Genomic DNA, 18,570 nt, shown 5'->3' with positions numbered 1-18,570 from the left:
AAATGTATGTTTTCCAAATAATTATAAATTTTCAAATGCATTAATCGGATAAGAGTTAATAGAATTGATCTAATACCAAATCACTGATCTTTTTATTGTATATACAGGGAGGTGTAAATTAATTGGATTATATTGATAATTTTTTTTTCATATTATGATTATGATAAATAAGAAAATTAGGAGTATATATATAAAAAAACATTTTTTATTTAAATATGACTAAAATCAAAATTCCAAAAATTCATTAAACTCATTTACATTGAAATCTGACATTTATATAATGTGGAATTAATAATATCGACCTTGACCTGAAAACACATAAAAAAGCATGATTTGAATACAAATAGAGCAGGACCGGTCTGTCAGTGGATAAGTTGATAATAATATTAAAGATGAAGGGGAATGTAAGTAATTTGTACTATTCACTACTCGGTACGTTTCTCTACTCGTTATTGAAAATAAAACTTGTTATTTTCGTTCTTTGTCGTTCCCACCTCTAAAAACATCATGCGATCCGGTTAGAATATAGAGAGATAGATAGTGTTATACAGATTTTCTTTGTCTATGAATAGTTCGGACCCATAGTAGTAATTTCGAGATTAAATGAACTACATAACATATACGCTAAAATGTGTTAAATAGTTTTTTTATTCGCAATAAAAACATCTTCACAGTTGTCGTTTTCAGTCTTGTTTCGAGTGAATAAAAAAAATAATATTATATTCTCGGCCTTATTTCTTGTGCATTGTATTGAAAAACGTATTCGCTGAAAATGGCATCCCATTATATTCTTCTTCGTCTTTTTTTTCTGTCGGTTATACAACAAACAAAATTAATTTTCCTTTTTATTTTGTTTTTACAATTTCGTAGAGACCATTTAGTGGAAATAGACCCTTCAATTCAACGTGCCGTAGATTGATTTACATATTAATTTAATTTTTTTTTTCGAGCATTGGCGTCACTTCAAAGAAATAGCTTTCGATATTCGACATATGACAAATGACGTTCGATAGTTTCGTGTTTTTTCGAACTATCTAGAGCAAACCACAGATTTAACGAACGTTATAATCTCTGAACTGTGAGTAATATGAATATACGCGTTTATATCTGTGATTTAAAAATCGAAATAGAATTGTTAACAGCTGATAAATGACGTATGTCAGTGATTAATTGAATTTTAGATTGTCTAATATGTCTGAGAAAATACAAGATGAAGAAATTGCATATACAATTAATGCAGGTGCGAATTCTGAAAACAAAAGATGTAAGTAGATTTTTTTTACGATATTATGAAAGGAATATTTTTGAATTTGCGTTTGGGTTGGAAGAATCATTGTTTTAAAATAGAGAGAAGCTTGAAAATTTTTGTAATAGTAGTGTTTTTATAAAATGTATTTATATGAATGAGATTTACGAGGGCGGTTCAAATATTACTGATATAAACGTTGTAGATGTCGTATTTGTATATTAGTAGTAATTCGATTAAGTATTAGTAGGAGCGATTAGGTAGATATTCTTTGATACCGGCATCAAAAATCGTCTGGAGAGAATTTGTGTTTGAACCGTCTTCGTGTTAGTATACTTTAGGTGTTAATTTTTCGTAATTATCGAACGGAATGTAATATCGTGGATTCTTAGATTTGGAAGGAGGTCCTTACGGAGACGGTCCGAGTAATACCCAACAAACCCACCGAGACGGCGTCGTTATTATATTGAAAGGCAACCAGGATTCCGCGGCTACTTCGGAATGCAGCGAAGACGATTTATACGGTTCCTCGAATTACCATTTTCAAAAATTAAAAATACTAAGACACAAAGTTGAATCGACGCACCCTTTTAATTTTTCTTTCAAAAAACTCGAATCGGAATCGAAAAGTAACATCTTAGATTTAGAATACAATCCTCCGAAGAAAAAATCTTGTATCAGAGTGAAGACGCCTAAACTAGAATCGGAATGTCATATACCTTATCATACTCAAATTAGTATACACGAGAATTTGTTCAAAAATACGGTTGAACAAACGGAAAGTGAATTAAAATCGATCGGGGATAAACAGATGGTTAGCAAAGAGGTGCAATGCTACGAAAACGAGCTGGAAACGACGAAAAAACTCGAAGATAACACGTTAAACATCAACTTATTTCCTAATGTGATTATTAATTATGATCGTTCGGCGCAAATGCGAACTTTGAGCAGTGATACGAATAGCTCGAAATCGAATAATAATATTATTTTACCTAATTACGTACAAGATAATTCCTGCGATAATTGCAGTCCGGTAACTAGTACAACGATTATTGAAAACGGAAAAAACTCGAAATACAAACCGATGTTTCAGTATATAACTTATAGGAAGGATCCTTGCAGGGCTAAATCGACACCGATCAAAGTGAAAAATATGATACCTTTTGGACCGGTCGTGTTACAAAATTCTGAAAAAACCCAAAGAGTCGATAGTATTTTTTATCTATTCGATTCGACTTCTGCTTCGGAAGATGATAAATATGATAAGGAAATTTTTTGCGAAGAAACCGAACGTTCGGAGGGACGTCCTGTAATTTTAAAGGGGGATGATAGTGTTTGCTACAGGTTTTGTTGGTATTTCAAAAGATTTTTCGGTTTTTTCCGTAAAACTATACGTAAACAAAAAGTTATTCTCAACGAAATAATCTGATATAACTTTTATATTACATTAAATATAGTTATTTAAGTTTTAATAAAATTTTTATATAAAAAGTATTTTTTTATTAATCCCAAAACGCCGACTCGAAAATTGCAAAAAAAACTATTTAAATGACGAAAATGAAGATACATGCCTTACCTCAGGATCGAATTTTTCTACATTCGGATGCTCCCCTTCAATATACTTCCCTCCCCTCGCCACACACACCTTTCCATACGTTTTTTCCATTGATTTTCCAGTGCTGGAAGTCTTCTTTGGTAAATGTCTTTGGGAGCTCCCGCTTCACATCGACACAAATCGAGTCCCTTTCACAGTAAATCTTCTTCTAACCTTCCAAGGAAATCTGAGCAGACCCGTTGACGTAAGATCTTTTGGTCAGGGGTGAATGTGTTATTCCTTGTGTAAAATTTTTCTAATCATTTTGTTTATCAGCGTTTACAGCCTCGGTAATCATCCGGATGCTGATTCGACGATCTGCACGCACAATTTTATTCCTTTGGAGACCACCCCCTTCCTATACGTATCCTTTTCCACGAAACCTTTCACCCCCTGTCCAAATAACTTAATTTATAACAATTCATTATTTTTTAAACAATGTGCTAAATAAAATCATTTTTTATCACCAAATTTCATTTAAATAGAAATAAATAGCCACCTCCTCCACCCGTCACGTGACTTATCCCCCCTCTTACCCTAGCTACGTGATTTATATATCTACAATATAAAATGAACAAAATTTCAAAATTTACCCAATTAAGTGACATTTTTTATACAATAATCAAATTATTTAAAAAATTCAACGCGTTTCTTATCCCAAAACTTTTAGTCTATCTCTTTAAATAAAATGTGGGGGAGAATGGGAAATTTGTTATAAAAAACAAATGTCTATAAGTCCGGTTCTGCTTAACCAATTTCCATAAATTTGATGTTGTTTGGAAGAGCTTTTGATCAGCACTACAAAATATAAATATTCCAAGTGATTCAATTAGAACCGGTATTACTAGAAGAAGTTTTGCAAAAGTAAATTAGATTAACATTAAAATAACAAAAATATGTTTTTTCGGTCCCGAATTATCTTAAATAATGTGTAAACGGCGTAAATTATAAATGGAAAAACTTCTAGAACATGATAGAAACTTCTACTTAGATACGACTAACTTCTTTTAAAAACATTTGAAATAACTAATTCAACAATAACAAATGAAACTACTCACAATTTTAAATAGTTTCCACTATATTACGACCAGAGCCGTTTTATGGCGTGCGGCTATATACCCGTCACAATTTCAAATTGTGACAAGTCTCATGTCCAATCGAAAGCTGCTTCACCACTCTGATGAGACGTAGTAACGTCGAAAGTTGGGAGCTATTGGGGATGTTAATATCGACATAAAGCTCGATTGATATTACGCTCTTCAATATTTGTTGAGGCATTAGCCAGGAAAGTAGTTGTTTCCTCCTTTGAAGAACGGCAGAATACATTAATTGAATGAGAATTGTGGAGAAAATTTTCAATAAAATTTTAAATTACTTACGTGCAAAGAACTTCAAAAATGAAAATAAATCATAAATAAATATATTGATTTTCGTTGCTACTAAATTATTTTTATGAATTTGAAATCTGTCCAATTCAACGTTATGTCAGTTTTATCGTTAAAAACATCGAATTTTGGTAGATTTTTTTTAAATATGCATACTAACGTTTAAATCAATTTTTTTTAATACATTGATAATTTTTAGCAATATATGTTAATTTTTCTAAAAAATACGCGTAGTTAAATCTTAAATTTATATTTACAATTTATAGAATGACCTTCATAGAAAACGTGTTCGGCAAGCGAGCATCTGTCAGGGTATAATTTGCTGTCACTTATTTGAGAGGTAACACGATTATTATACTGGACGATATATTCTTTATATCACAATTTGAATCTACTTTTACTAATATATCTACGTATATAACTTTATGGAGAAAAAAATATAACTATATAGTCCTTACTTCATTCAACAACTTAATTCAAGTTTTATAAATAATACACTCTAAGTCCAATCCTGTAAATTGACGTTATTTTGAACTAAAATATTTATATATTTTTGATAATACCCTATATATATCAATCATATAATAATTTTACAAACTATGTTTTTTCTTTTATAACTCTCCGATATATTTCATAATATAATTCTATATAAAATATTAATTAATTATTTAATAGGAATCGTTGTGACGTAATTTACGTCTCTTAATTCTGCTCTCAGTTACGTATCACTCCGTTACGAGTTTATTGATCAGTCTTGAGCCGGTACCGCCATCTGGTATTGCTTTTAGCCACCAACTCCTCTTCTAGTTTGATTAGCATTCGTTTCTGTCAGTTCGCAGTTGATTTTCGTGGAACGAAGTGAATTTCGCGGGCTCTTATCAATTTTCCAGTGGCGATGTTTTCGTAAGTTTTCCCAAAACTTTTTATTCCTATTAACATCTAAAACTAAATCCGAATATGATGTTTTCATGTTAGTGTCCCATAAATATCTATGTAGTTTTGTGTTTTTAATGTGTTAGAAGTGTATGAAAGCTGAAAGTGAGATATAAATAATATATATGATATATCTTGTAGAAAGTGGATTTTGCTGAACTTGAATTTCGCTATATCGGTGAGTGAATTAATTTCATATTTCATTGCATATTTATTAATTAAAATATTCGTTGTTAGGTTATGTGTAAAATGGACTTTGACATACTTTCGTTTCTTGTTAAAATTCAATTTCATTATAAGTTTATTTTTATTTTGATACAGAGTTGTATCTAAATTTATTTCGTTACCTTAAATAACCAGTTTTTTCATTTAAACGATATTAAAATGAGTCGTTGAACTTTTTTGGCGGGATAACTATATAAACCGAATTACCATCGTTAATATTTAATAAAATATGGCAACAACTGTTACAGTTTTTATATAGTTGTAAGTCTATTAATCATTTCATTCACTATTATCTTAATTTTGATTGTTTAAAGTCTAAATTGCTTTTTAATAAGGTACATAACCACAATTTTTACAACATTTCAAATTAATATAACTATTTATTGAATAATAATTGAATTATTTATAATATTTAAAAAAACAAAAAGAGAAATCATTGTCGGAATAATCTAAAATCACTTGAATGAACAAATGTTTTATGTTTCTTGGCTTACGTAAATACCAGGTGATTTTTAATGACTGTATCAAGAAAGTAAATTTTAATTAACAATCATTTCTTCAACCCATATCGTTTTATAACATTTTTAGAGCCTCATTTAACTATTAATTCAAATCCACTCAAATTGTAGCGGTGATTTGAGTCGATCATAAACGTATTCTTATAGTATAAATTGACTAAATTCTAAGATTTACTATATCTAAAGAAAATCGGCCCTCAAAACTTGTGAAAAGTGGAAATTGTAGGAAAGAAAATTCATTTTATTCAAAATAAAACATCGTGTAAAGTTCAACTATATACGAAGGTTGCTACGGAAGTTTCGAGATTAGATACGGTTTATTGTTTTTCAAAATATTTTCCATTGACGTTGCAATTTATTTTTGATCAACTAAAACATGAAAAAGTTATTGGGCGTCAAAAAAGGACTTCATCCCATCAATTCGATGTTTTGACTGTAAACAACTCGAATACCACTCGTATGACAACACGTTCACCATTAAAAATGTCAAACGTCATTGTTAGATTTGACATATTCATAACAATGTTACTGTCGATTGTTTCGAATAAATAATCGAAACTCACCTTGTATACTTAATAGTTAACAAAGATACTTTGTAATTTTTCAATTCAACGCTGTCTATCAATTATCGATGTCCTTGAATCTATTTAAGTCCGCAGACCAAACAAGCTCTTAAGAAACAATAATGGTTACCATCATTGTCTTGCGTAAATGTGGATTCCGGTTAAGTAAATATATATAACCTCGAAACGATTATTAGAGTTACGTAAAAAAAAAAAAATAAGTATCTAATTTTGTATAAAAGAACTAGTATTCTCATCGTACTTATATAAAAGTTTGGCAACGTTGGTAATTTTTGTATGACGCCGTTGATTTTAAACGGTAGAATTCGACGGAACCGTTCCGGTTCGGTTCGTACCTCGACCTAGTATATTACACATAGTAAATTTATAGATTCAACTAGCTGTTGCCAACTGCTGTATTCGCGCGGATTTGCAAAACTTACTAAATTAATTTATTTCTATTCTTCTGTTCAGATCTCCGTCCGTCTTTTGTATATATACAGGGTGCGGCAGCATAACTTCCTTTTTTCAAAAGTTAATAAAACTTATTGTATGAATCAGAAAATTTTTATTCGTTTTTTATAATACAGGCACATACATAAAGTTTTGTTTTACTGAGTTTTGAAGATCAAATCAGTTAGGTGACGTCCCCCATTCTCCATACACTGAGTAAACCGATTTCTGGCGTTTGTCATGACTCTTGCCAGCATAGCAGGCGTTATGTTGGCAATTTCTTCCTGGATGGTCGTCTTCAAATCTTGTAGGGTCCTTGGACGGTTCACATACACACGGGATTTCAAAAAACCCCATAGGAAATAATCACAAGGGGTCAAATCGGGAGAGCGGGCTGGCCACTCCAAATCGCCCCTAATTGAGATAAGGCGCTCTGGGAAGTGTTCCCTCAAAACAGCCATCGATGTTCTTGAAGTGTGTGCCGTTGCTCCGTCTTGTTGGAACCAAGTGTCCCCTAAGTCCAACTCATCTAGCCGTGGGAAAAAAAATTCCTGTAACATGTTTACATACCGGTGCGAATTCACTGTCACTGTGACTTCATTTTCCTCAAAGAACCAGGGACCAATAATTCCACGTGAGTAAATTGCACACCACACTGTGACTTTAGGTGAATGCAAAGGCCGTTGATGCAATTGTCGAGGATTGGTATCAGCCCAGTAGCGCATGTTTTGTTTGTTTACGGATCCACACAAATGAAAATGGGCTTCATCACTAAAAAAAACAATAGCGTCCTCAGGAACGACTTCCAGAAAAACCTCACACGCGTTCATCCGAGAATTGAAGTCACGTTCAGAAAGTTCCTGCACAATTGCCATCTTGTATGGATGAAAATGAAGATCATCATGAAGTATTCTCCTCACAGAACGATCGGAAAGTCCAAGGGCAGACGCATGTTTGCGCGCAGAACGCCGTGGTGATCGCAACACTGAAGTTCTAACTAACTCAATGTTCTCCGGTGATCTAATGGGCCGAGGGACTCCAGTTCTTCGTCTTGTCACACTTGCAGTTTGTCTGAACGTAGTGACCCACGGAACAATTGATTTCCGGTCCGGGACAGGGGCCAAGGGGGCTAAATTAAAGCGATTCCGAAAGGCGCGCTGGGTTGCGATCACAGAACATCCGCTCGAAAAGTAAACCTCAACGGCAAACGCACGCTCCTCACTGTTCCAACGCATGATGGCGACTGAACTGTGCCGGGACAAAACTTTATAGTCCCCCCTCTCGAACGAGACCACTAGCACTCCGTTACGACATCTACCGACTAAATGGCGAACTTTTTAAAAAAGGAAGTTATGCTGCCGCACCCTGTATAATGTATATATATATATACATTATAGACGTATAAAAAAAAAGAGAAAGATACATTCTTCTTCTACTATAACGTTATGACAGATTCTATCTGTTTGCGTTCCATTCCCCGTATATATTGGCGTATTCCAACCAATTAGAAGGTGAAGAAAATTAACTTTGTATATAAATGTATTCGAATTTCTTAGACAGACAGCCCTGCAGAGGAAAAAAATTCCTATATCAGGGCCGAATCAAACATACCTAAATTCCCCCAAAAAATCCTCCTTTTCCTTCCTTCCTTCCCCACGAATCTCTCTCTCTCTCTCTTATTTCTTAGATCTTTTGATGTATTAATGCATCTAAATGTTCTTGATTTTAGGTCTTTTCTGTTTTAATATTTTGACTTAGTCTTAAACAAAAGTCGAAACGTCAAATTTTATCTTCCTTCTAAAAACGTTTGAAAAAACAAATGTTAAAACATAAGAGACCTAAAATCAAGAACATTTAAATACATTAATGTATTCTAATTGTATTTTGATTATTATTAAAGTTATTGTGAAAATTGTACGAAACAAAAAATTAAAAATAAATCCTATTACTTTGTTCAGTTTTCCGTCCGTCTAATGTATGTAGATATAGAAACTGTCGTCGTCGTCTTCAGAAAAGCCTCGTCAATAGAAATGGGTGCAAACCTCTTTGAGTGATGAGCAAGGCCACCTCTATTTGGGCGCGTAATTTAAAAAAAAATTGACAACAATAAAATAGAACGTCCGCCTTCAATTCAGTATGTGTTTCATCTTGTGAAAACATAAATTCCGATAACGGCGATCGTGATTATCTGCCACAACAGGAAGAAGTTCACGAAATTAACCATAACATGACCTCAATTGTCCTTGTAAAAATGCGACTTAAATATAGATATACGTATATTAGTTTCAAGAAAAATCCATGTTACAATCTTAATTAACCTAAAAAACAAAACTAAAATTCTTTAGTGTCTTAGAAGAGATAAGTTAACCTCAAATATTATTACGAAATGAAATGAAAAGCGTTCGACGTTTGTGTTTTGATACCAAGTAATCGAAAATGAACAACTGGCAACACGCTACGACGTTTTAAGCGATTTATGTAAGGCGGCATGTGGCGTGCATCAAACGAACACACATCTAAGTTCATAGGTTAATTTGTAGACGTAATTACGACTAAAAGGGGTCTTTATCTGATCTATAAATTTCTAGAGTAAATAATGATATTGCCAGCTGCATTTTTTTTTTTTTAATTACGAATCGGACTTAAAAAGTTAGATCACACTTTCAGTCTACAATGGCGTCTAGATGTTGCCAAATCTAATAAAAATTATTCTCATTAGATCTCCTGCCAATCTCGAGTCTGTTTCAAATGTTGGCGCGTATTGAGTAGTTTTTTGTATACAAGGTGTTCCGGACTTGATGACGTGAAAATAATGTTCATACGACCATTTCTGAGTTATAGGCCTTTAAAGCTACGAAATTAGAACTTGTGTTGAAGTAATTTATTTCTAAGTACATGTACGCGATTTGAATCAGCGACCGACGAATCCGGATGAAAAGTAAAAATATTTCGAAATGTCAATGATATGTGTAGAGATGGGATTGCACCGTTGCCGGTTCAAATGTAACAGTTTCCTAAATTGTAAGTAGAATTGTTTTAAAAAAAAATAATAAAACGTCAATTCTCATATATGATTATTTCATTCTCTTATACTCAAAAATCCACGGAAATATCGTTTTTTTTTAATGTAATTTTAAAAGAAACGAGATTAATTCGTGACGTCCTGGTGGAAAAGCACAAATGGAGGATTCTTCCTGTTAGCAACTCAAAAATCATGAAATAGTCAGAACTCGACGGACATGAAACATGTCCCTGGAAAAGTGTGAAAAATGTGTCTCGAGAGAACCATTCGAAGCTTAAACCGACTAATATGAACATACAGAAGGGAAAAATGATTTTTCCAGCCTGAACGTTGTTTTGAATGAGTTAAAAGGAATTTATAAGCAAAAGAACTTTTTTTCCGACACGTACAATAACCAAAAGATCAATTAAACATAGTATAAAGCAAGGTCACATGACGTGACCCACTTTTTATATTATAAATTTGATTGTAATAAAATAATATCGGTTACAGTCGCGAATTTGCGGTTATAATTTGGAAATTTAGTCACCGTAAACCGATAGAAAGTAATAAGTAACCTTAATGTTAATTAATCAACACCTATCGTTCTAATGATAGATTTCCGTTATTTCATATTCAAGGTTGTATATAATATCATAATTGTATATTACGATAATCAAAATTAGTTGCAATATTATTTATTTCAGTGGTATCAAAAACCGTTAGTTTAAAACCCACAGATTCCCATCTCTAGTTTTTACTCTAAACAAAATACAGTTCCCTGTTATACCGGACTAATTAACCTTTTGGATTTGCAGTTAAAAACGAATGATACGTTGCCAATGCCGTTTTAATTTTATCTCAACACAAAAAACTTATTTCATGCCAAATTAAATTATACGGGGTGTTCCGCAGGGTTCTTACTACATTAGCGACATCTAGCGCGATTGCTTATTCAGTTCAGAGTTGAATTTTTTGTGAAATTTTCTCTTTACATCACAACAAATTTCATAACCGTCTGCTCTCTGTTGGAGATTTACGATACTAATAACTACAATTTGTAGAAATATATTTATATATACTAAAAAGTAAAAATTTTTTTTTGGAAAATAAGCATGTTCCGTATTTCTATCGAGATCATTATTATCTTAAAATTAATTGAAAAAAAAATTTTAAGTTCGACGTGCTAGTTTTTTTAAACTAGAATTTAGAAACTGTTACATTTGAATTAGTTACGGTACACTCCCACCTCTATATTGACATTCCGAAATGAATATTTTCATAGTTTCCTACTATCTACTATAAGTTTCTACTATATCCATAATAATTAATTGGGTTCAGTAGAGATGACGTACCTAACAATAATAATTAAGAACGAACATCCATCTTGAAAAATGGCCGACGATAAAGAATATCAAATGTATTAAATACTATAAAGTATAAATGTGTTGCATCAAATAAATGTTTTTTAATGTGAATTTCAGAGACTTTGTAACGCTAAATTATTTATAAATGCTGATATTAAATTATATTTATATAGGGAAACAAGAAACTATCAAATCCGCTTCTGGACACTTACCTGTCAACGTCCATTTGCGGATTTTTATAATGGCGTAGCTGTGAATGAAAGTTCACGTTTGAACAAATCATCTTTGTCGTGATTTAGTGCGCGCGGGGATTCTCGGTGTTTTTTGCCTATTTAGTGCTCGGTCATCGTTTAGGAATGGGTCAGATGATATATAGTAGTAATTCTTCTTCTGCAAAGAACAGAAGGAATTCCACTATCGAGAACGAATTGAATTAAATTTATTTGTTAGAATTGCACTTCAAACAGAAAAACTTTCATCGATTGTCTGTAATATAGGGTGGATCTTTCGGGAAATATATTTAAATTAACTTAGAGTTTCTAGATCTTTTTTTTTTTTGATAAATAGTGAAAACTTTATTTTACGTAATATTTCTCTATATCATTAAAATAAAAAATTAATTATTCATCTTTGAGCTGATTATATGAAAAAAAAAACAAAATTTACATGATTTTTTTATATATAAATTATTAATATTTTGACATTTGTATAGTGGTGATATAACCTTAAAATTAGTATGAAATATCAATTAGGATCACTATAATTTATTCCTACGTTGCCAGTTTTTTTTAATTATCTTTAATTATTAGTAAATTTCCACTGAATTCACCTCGCTGGTTAAAGTGTAAATTTAAATTTTGATTTTTGTAATATCTTTATAGTTTTCATCATTTTTATTTGAAATTTCATAATTTTACGTTTTCTCACAAGACAATTACAATTTTTATATAAAAAACGTAACTTTTGTTTATTATAACTGATTTATAACAATACTACGAGTACGGCACTGCTTTGTTTATCGATCTTCCGCTATAATATTTTAGAATTTACACAATTTTTTTTAGTGTTTTTTGAACGGTTTTCGCCTCAATTTGTCGACGGATTTCTCTAACTTTATTTCGAAAAAAGCTGTATGACTAACGAAGTTTTTATGACACTACAAACAAGATAAGATGAATTATTTCAATTTATTACGAGATTTACGGTTCGTTGATTTTAGAAAGGTGCTAGAATTTTCTGACCCTACATCCTTCAAGATAAAGGATGAGGCTGAATATTCGTTGTCGTCTTTAATTGATGATGTTAAAATGTGGGTTCATTAATGACGCAATCATTTATTACCTTAACGTACTTAAAAAAATTCTAAATATCCGAAACATTTTATGTTATATCAAAGGTATTTATATAATTAATTTTCTTCCTTCTCAAATTAACAAATATTCTTAACACGCGAAGTTATACGAAATTCATTTCGTTATTATTCGGATTAGACGGATTTTGACGTAAGTAAAAATCATATATAATTCGTTAAATCGATTATCAATATCGAAAACAGTGCGGTCAAATGTCAAATACTAAACATTCCGATGTCTGTATATAAAAAGAAATATTTCCCGTCTATATATAAGAATAAAATATCTTCATCTCCATTGTTGCAATACAGTACATAATTTAAGCTGTTGCTCACGTTTTCTCGAGGTTTGTGTCTCGGAAAATACAGACTATATATTACTCGTAGTATTTCGGTCAACGCTGTGAACGCCGCTACACATTCGAATGACTTCAAACTAGACTAAACCACAAACTCAAATTTCTCGACGTTTCGTATCTGTGCTTCGATTAAATTCGGTCACATACTTTCATTTACTCTACTACAGGGTAATTCGGATATAATTATCTGTATATTTCTTTCATTGCAGTTGACCTTCACTTTCTATGTGCAACTGTCAGTTATCTCAATACATAAAGGCGACTATCAAGAAATGAACAAAGTTCGTGTCATATACTCGTAGCGTTGTCAAAGTGATTGTTTTCAAAAGATAACGAATGCGGGTCGGTTTGCGTTCAAGAAAATATATTTGATGTGAAACGTATTGTTGTTTTGCAATGCAAATATTTTGTATTCATTCCGTTTCAAAATATAACCTAAAAATGAGGTACTTTAAATTGAGGAAAAGAATCCACCATTGTTGCCGGCTGTAGATAAATGAATAGCGGTATCATAGATAAACACGTAAGGATAATAGAGTTCAAAAAATGATACATACATACTGGGTGTGCAACGACGAGTTAAAACTATCTGTATATATGGCAAAATGTAAATGTAAAATCATGAAAATTTCTAAGATTGAGTTTTCGGATACGATTTTTTTAACTAAAATATTTTCAAAGATGGCCGACTTCCGGTTCTATCGGAAGTCGACTATAACTTTGTTATTTTAAATGGAACACCCTGTATATTAATACATTTTTGAAATCTAGTATACTTTTGTCTCAAAACTTTTTTTGAATAATGTATACTTCTTGAGTTATTAATTTCTTTGTAAAAAATTTTACCCTTACAGACCCTTATAAATTATTTTTTTTTTGAAAATATCTTCAAAGATATGAAAATGGTTTCTGTTCAATTGTTTTCAGCAAGATCAGACGTATATGAATCTATGTTGAGAGATTTTAAATTTTATACAGGGTGTGTATAAAAAGTGTTCAAAATTTAACTTCATAAAATTACACCACACCTGCATTTCAAAAATTTAAAGAAAACATTTAATATCTGGATAACTGTAAGGTTTAGTTATAGGAAAGTATGAATTTGACTTATTTTTTAACCCTGAATTCATTAAAATAGAAAAAACCCATTTAAAAAAAATTAAGAATTTTGCTATTTATGAAGTAAAAATTTAAACACTTTTTATACACACCCTGTATGAAATGAAAAATTTTTCAACATAGATTCAAATACGTCTGACCTTGCTTAAAACAACTTCGTAAAAAAATAATTTATAAGGGTCTGCAACGGTCAAATTTTTTACAAAAAAATTAATAACTCAAAAAGTATGCATTTTCTAAAAAAAGTTTTTAGACAAAAGTATACAAAAATTTTACTTAGATTTCCAAAAAATATATTAATATACAGGGTGTTCCATACAATATAACAAAGTTACAGTAATTTTACTATTATTATTTTGCCATAAACAGATACATAGTTTTAATTCGTCGGGGACACCCTGTATACAAGATTAGATTGTAAATAACGGTGAGAATTATACTGTATTAAGAAGTAAATGAAATTTAGTTGCTACGGGGGCTGTTACTGAAGTTTTAGAGGTGCGTTTATTGTTTTTCAAAATATTCTCCAGAAAATACAGTTTTGCATGATTTTTACCTTCAATACATATGATTTGAACGCATTCAATTGTATAAAAACGTCGACCTCGCAATCTATTTTTGATCTGCGGGAATAAAAAGAAATCATTGGGTGCCAAATGAGGACTGTACGGTGGATAAACAATCAATTCGACGACTTTCAAATGAATGTTCCTAATTCCGATTACGTCTACCATTAAAAATGTCAAATTTTATTATGTCAATGTCGAATTTGACATATTCACATTATATCTCGAAACCTAAGTTGCAACCCTCGTACACGAGAGCTGCTATAAATTTGGATTCATCAGAATATATTTGGGCAAAGGAAAAACGCATATAATAAAAAATTCATTGAGTGGGAAAAATCCTTTTAAGAAAATAATGGAGAGTTTGTGTCAAGTGGGAGGAGAAAAGGGATGCGTGAATTGTTTAATGCATATTTATGAGATTTCCGTCAAATTTGGTTTTGTCCAAATGTTCCAATCTAATATTGATGATTTATTATTATTATAAGTTTAAAATAAAGATTTCGATGATACTTTTCGTAAATTCAAGATAATCTATGAAATAGCACACAACGTGGCAACGTAGTATGTTTCATGCTCACCTAACCTCAATGCTGCATGTTAAACAAAATGGCTGAATTAAACATGACAGATATGGAATAGATTCCTCGGACCAAACAATTTATTATATTATTATTATTTATGGATCGATTGATCAAATTGCGATTCGATTAAAAAATCGATCTTTTTGGACTGAACACTGTATGATAAATCCAGACTTCACGAATATTCTTTTTAATATTTAGAATTTAATGTGTAATTGATTTAAAATGCAATCTTTTTTTCAAATTCGAATGCACGTTTTGATCAGTATGTTTGTCCAGATTCGATTCAAACGTTCCGCCTGTGGGGGGATGAATAACAGATGGGAAAAGGTTCTTATAGGGCGGCAACTGAATCAAATATACCTACCGGATATTAGATTGGGGAAAAAAGTTCCTGTGCAACTTCTTGCAATCTAAGAATATCCCTTATTTTTTTCTACAGGCAAAAATAAAATCTGACTAAGCGGTATACCGAAAAGGACGCGTAAATTTAATTATACAGAGTGGAATATTTTGTAAGATTTGAAAAAAACCCGCGGTTTTCAAAAAATATGAGTTTACAAACAACTTTATGACATTCCAGGCTATTTTTTACAAAATATTTTTTCGAAATAATTTTTGCACGTAACTTTCTCTTCTTGAATTAAAATATTTCGCTGTTGATATTACAAATTAAGTGGTACACTCTAGGGCGATGGTTGGAAATGAAATTTTTACGACAACCCCTAAAAAGCTTCTTTTTCATGAAAAAACACCGGAAAAAACATTTTTATCTAAAACCACCCTAGTACACAATGTTCTTTCTTATCGGTGTACTTTTCGACAGTTTTCCATTTTATCCCTAGTCACCCTGGTCACATTCGTCATACACAATCACCACTCTCGTCGGTCAGTTTCTGAATGCTCAAAAAATTCAGTAACTTCGAAATTTCCTCGTTGTTGTCGAGGAAAAAATCGTTCAAGACTTAATTTCAGTCACTAGTCCGATTGTATGATCGCAGCCGGATCTGAGAGATACCCGATAGGTGTGTTCTGGCCTTAAGAGTTGTAAGTATATACCATGTTGCCAAATTTTAAATAAATAGCCGTCTAACCGGAAATCGTAGAGTGTTGAGGGAAACTACAAAATTTATTCCAATTACTAGGAAATTATTAATGATGTTGTACAAGACAAAAATATTCACGCCGCCAGTTAGTAATAAAATTTTCATTTCGAATGTAAACGCGTTCGTAAAAACTTTCCATGTTTACAACAGTGGAATCGAAGTTGTAAATTTTCGTAATCGCAATCATCCAACAACAGTTATTTCTGCATGCTCTGGATATCCTGGATCGTTGTGGATATATCTCATGGATTAGAGTAGTAAATTCACGTATTGTTTTCTCTGATGCTCGCTCTGATGATATTGTGCTCATAATTTTTAGTGATTATTCGTCTGAACAGGTCAATCTATCCCTTGCCTAATTTGTGATGATATATCGGCCAATACTGAACAATAATCCACTAAATTACGTGGATGTTGCTTTAAGAAAATATCACAAAATGTTATTGAGAATAATACTGCTAAGAACTCGTCCACGACATGAACCGTGAAGCTAGATAAGAACATTACAATATTCTTATCTAGCTTGACATTTACTCGTAATTTTTTTAACATTCACTCAAATCCATGGACTAAATCAAGTGCTTTTACACTGTTTAATCCAAATTTTTCCCTGGATATTGTCCAGTAGATCGACCTCCAGTTGATTCGGGTATTGAATTTAAGTTAAAAACAGTTTTCCAATCACGTAGATGTTGTATAAAGGAAATATCATAAAATGTTATTGAGAATAATACTGTTAAGAACTCGTCCACGACATGGACCGTGAAGTCGGTTATGACGGAACAATTTAAAACATCACAATGTTCTTATCTAGCTTGAAATTTACTCAAATTTATTTCAACATTTATTCAAATCTAAGGACTAAATCAAGTGATTTTGCATGGTTTAATCCAAATTTTTACCTGGATATTGTTCAGTAGATCAACCGCCAGTTCATTCGGGTGTTAATTCACGTTAAAAATAATTTTCCAATTACGTAGATATTCTACAATAAAGCAAATGGCGAAAATGTTATCAAGAAACATACTATTAAGATCTCGTCCACGACATGGACCGCGAAGCCGGTTATGACGGACGATTCTAAAGCTTAACGAATGCGCTTTTTCTTGGAAACTTTTTAATTTTGGTTTTCCATACGTGTTTATATGAACATGGAGAGCGTTTCCATTATGATATCGCCAAAATTGGAAAGCGCTACTAAAAAAAATTATACTAGCAATGTTTGTAATGTATTGTAGTATTTCATATAGAAATTAGTGTCCTTTTGATATCCATTAGTCTGAAAAATTATTATAATGATAAAAAGAAAGAGCATCCAATTATCAAAGTGAGTCTCGAAGTTCTTTCTTTCAATTTTTATTATTTGTTGAACAAACAGAAATAATTATGCCACTGTTTATTTTTACAAGCGTGAAGTTATACATAATTTAAAAGGAGTAAAATTAAACAATAACCCTTTTCGAGAACAGACAGAGAAAGAAACAAAGACAGAACCTTGGTCATTAAATTTAAAATCTCTCGCTTTAATTAGAAAAAAAAGGGAGTTGAATAATGTCCAATTTGTTTCTTGGTTTGTACTAGTTTCATTGTGTTGTGTGTAAATAATTTATTCGATTTAATGAGAGGCACTTTGTTTGATGTTCTCCAAGAAAATTGAACGCCCTTTTTTTCATTTATAATTTCAACTGTCAAAAGAACATACAGTCAGTTAAATTTAATTTAAACACAGTTTCTAAATTACGCAGATGTTGTGTAAAGGAAATATCGTAAAACGTAATGTTAAGAACTCGCCCACGACATGGACCGTGAAGCAGGTTATGTCGGAGGACTCTAAAGCTTAGCGAATGCACCTTTTCTCGAATTTTAGTTTTCCCATTGTTTTTATATGAACATGGAGAGCGATTTACGTAGATATTGCATAAAGGAAATATAAAATGTTATTAAGAATAATACTGTTAAGAATTCGTCCACGAAGTAGACCGTGAAGAATCTAAACGAATACGCCGGTTCTCTGAAATCGTTCGATAAATTTTTTTTTCTATATAACAACAATTTTTTTTGTATACAATACTATAAATATATAATACAGGATACAGTTCATGACATTAGTTTTATGTATAAATTCAACCAACGAATATCGATTACAGATAAACATTTTCTTATATATTGGTTACGTTCCATGAACTCTAATTTTGAAAAT

The 18,570-nt window shown here is 31.6% G+C and overlaps 2 protein-coding genes across 4 annotated transcripts in view; both read left to right on the top strand.

The window, feature by feature from the left end:
- Window positions 1-1,177: 1,177 nt before the first annotated feature.
- Window positions 1,178-2,723, top strand: LOC130894229 (uncharacterized). The gene is made up of 2 exons (XM_057800887.1): window positions 1,178-1,264; window positions 1,639-2,723. Exons 1-2 carry the CDS (start codon window positions 1,192-1,194, stop codon window positions 2,673-2,675), a joined length of 1,110 nt encoding a protein of 369 aa, XP_057656870.1. The 5' UTR covers window positions 1,178-1,191; the 3' UTR covers window positions 2,676-2,723.
- A 2,307-nt stretch (window positions 2,724-5,030) lies between these two features.
- Window positions 5,031-18,570, top strand: part of LOC130894225 (furin-like protease 2) — a 217,984-nt gene continuing 204,444 nt past the window's right edge. Inside the window, exons 1-2 of one of the 3 annotated variants that reach the window (XM_057800876.1) lie at window positions 5,055-5,128; window positions 5,300-5,336. The gene's annotated coding sequence lies outside the window, so the exon portion shown is untranslated. Of the gene's footprint in view, window positions 5,337-18,570 lie in introns of all 3 variants that reach the window. The other 2 variants (XM_057800875.1, XM_057800873.1) reach the window with 2 other exon arrangements.

This window comes from Diorhabda carinulata, chromosome 5 (genome assembly GCF_026250575.1).
Source record: "Diorhabda carinulata isolate Delta chromosome 5, icDioCari1.1, whole genome shotgun sequence".
Taxonomy (NCBI): Eukaryota; Metazoa; Arthropoda; class Insecta; order Coleoptera; family Chrysomelidae; genus Diorhabda; species Diorhabda carinulata.
This window is presented reverse-complemented; position numbering and strand designations above follow the sequence as displayed.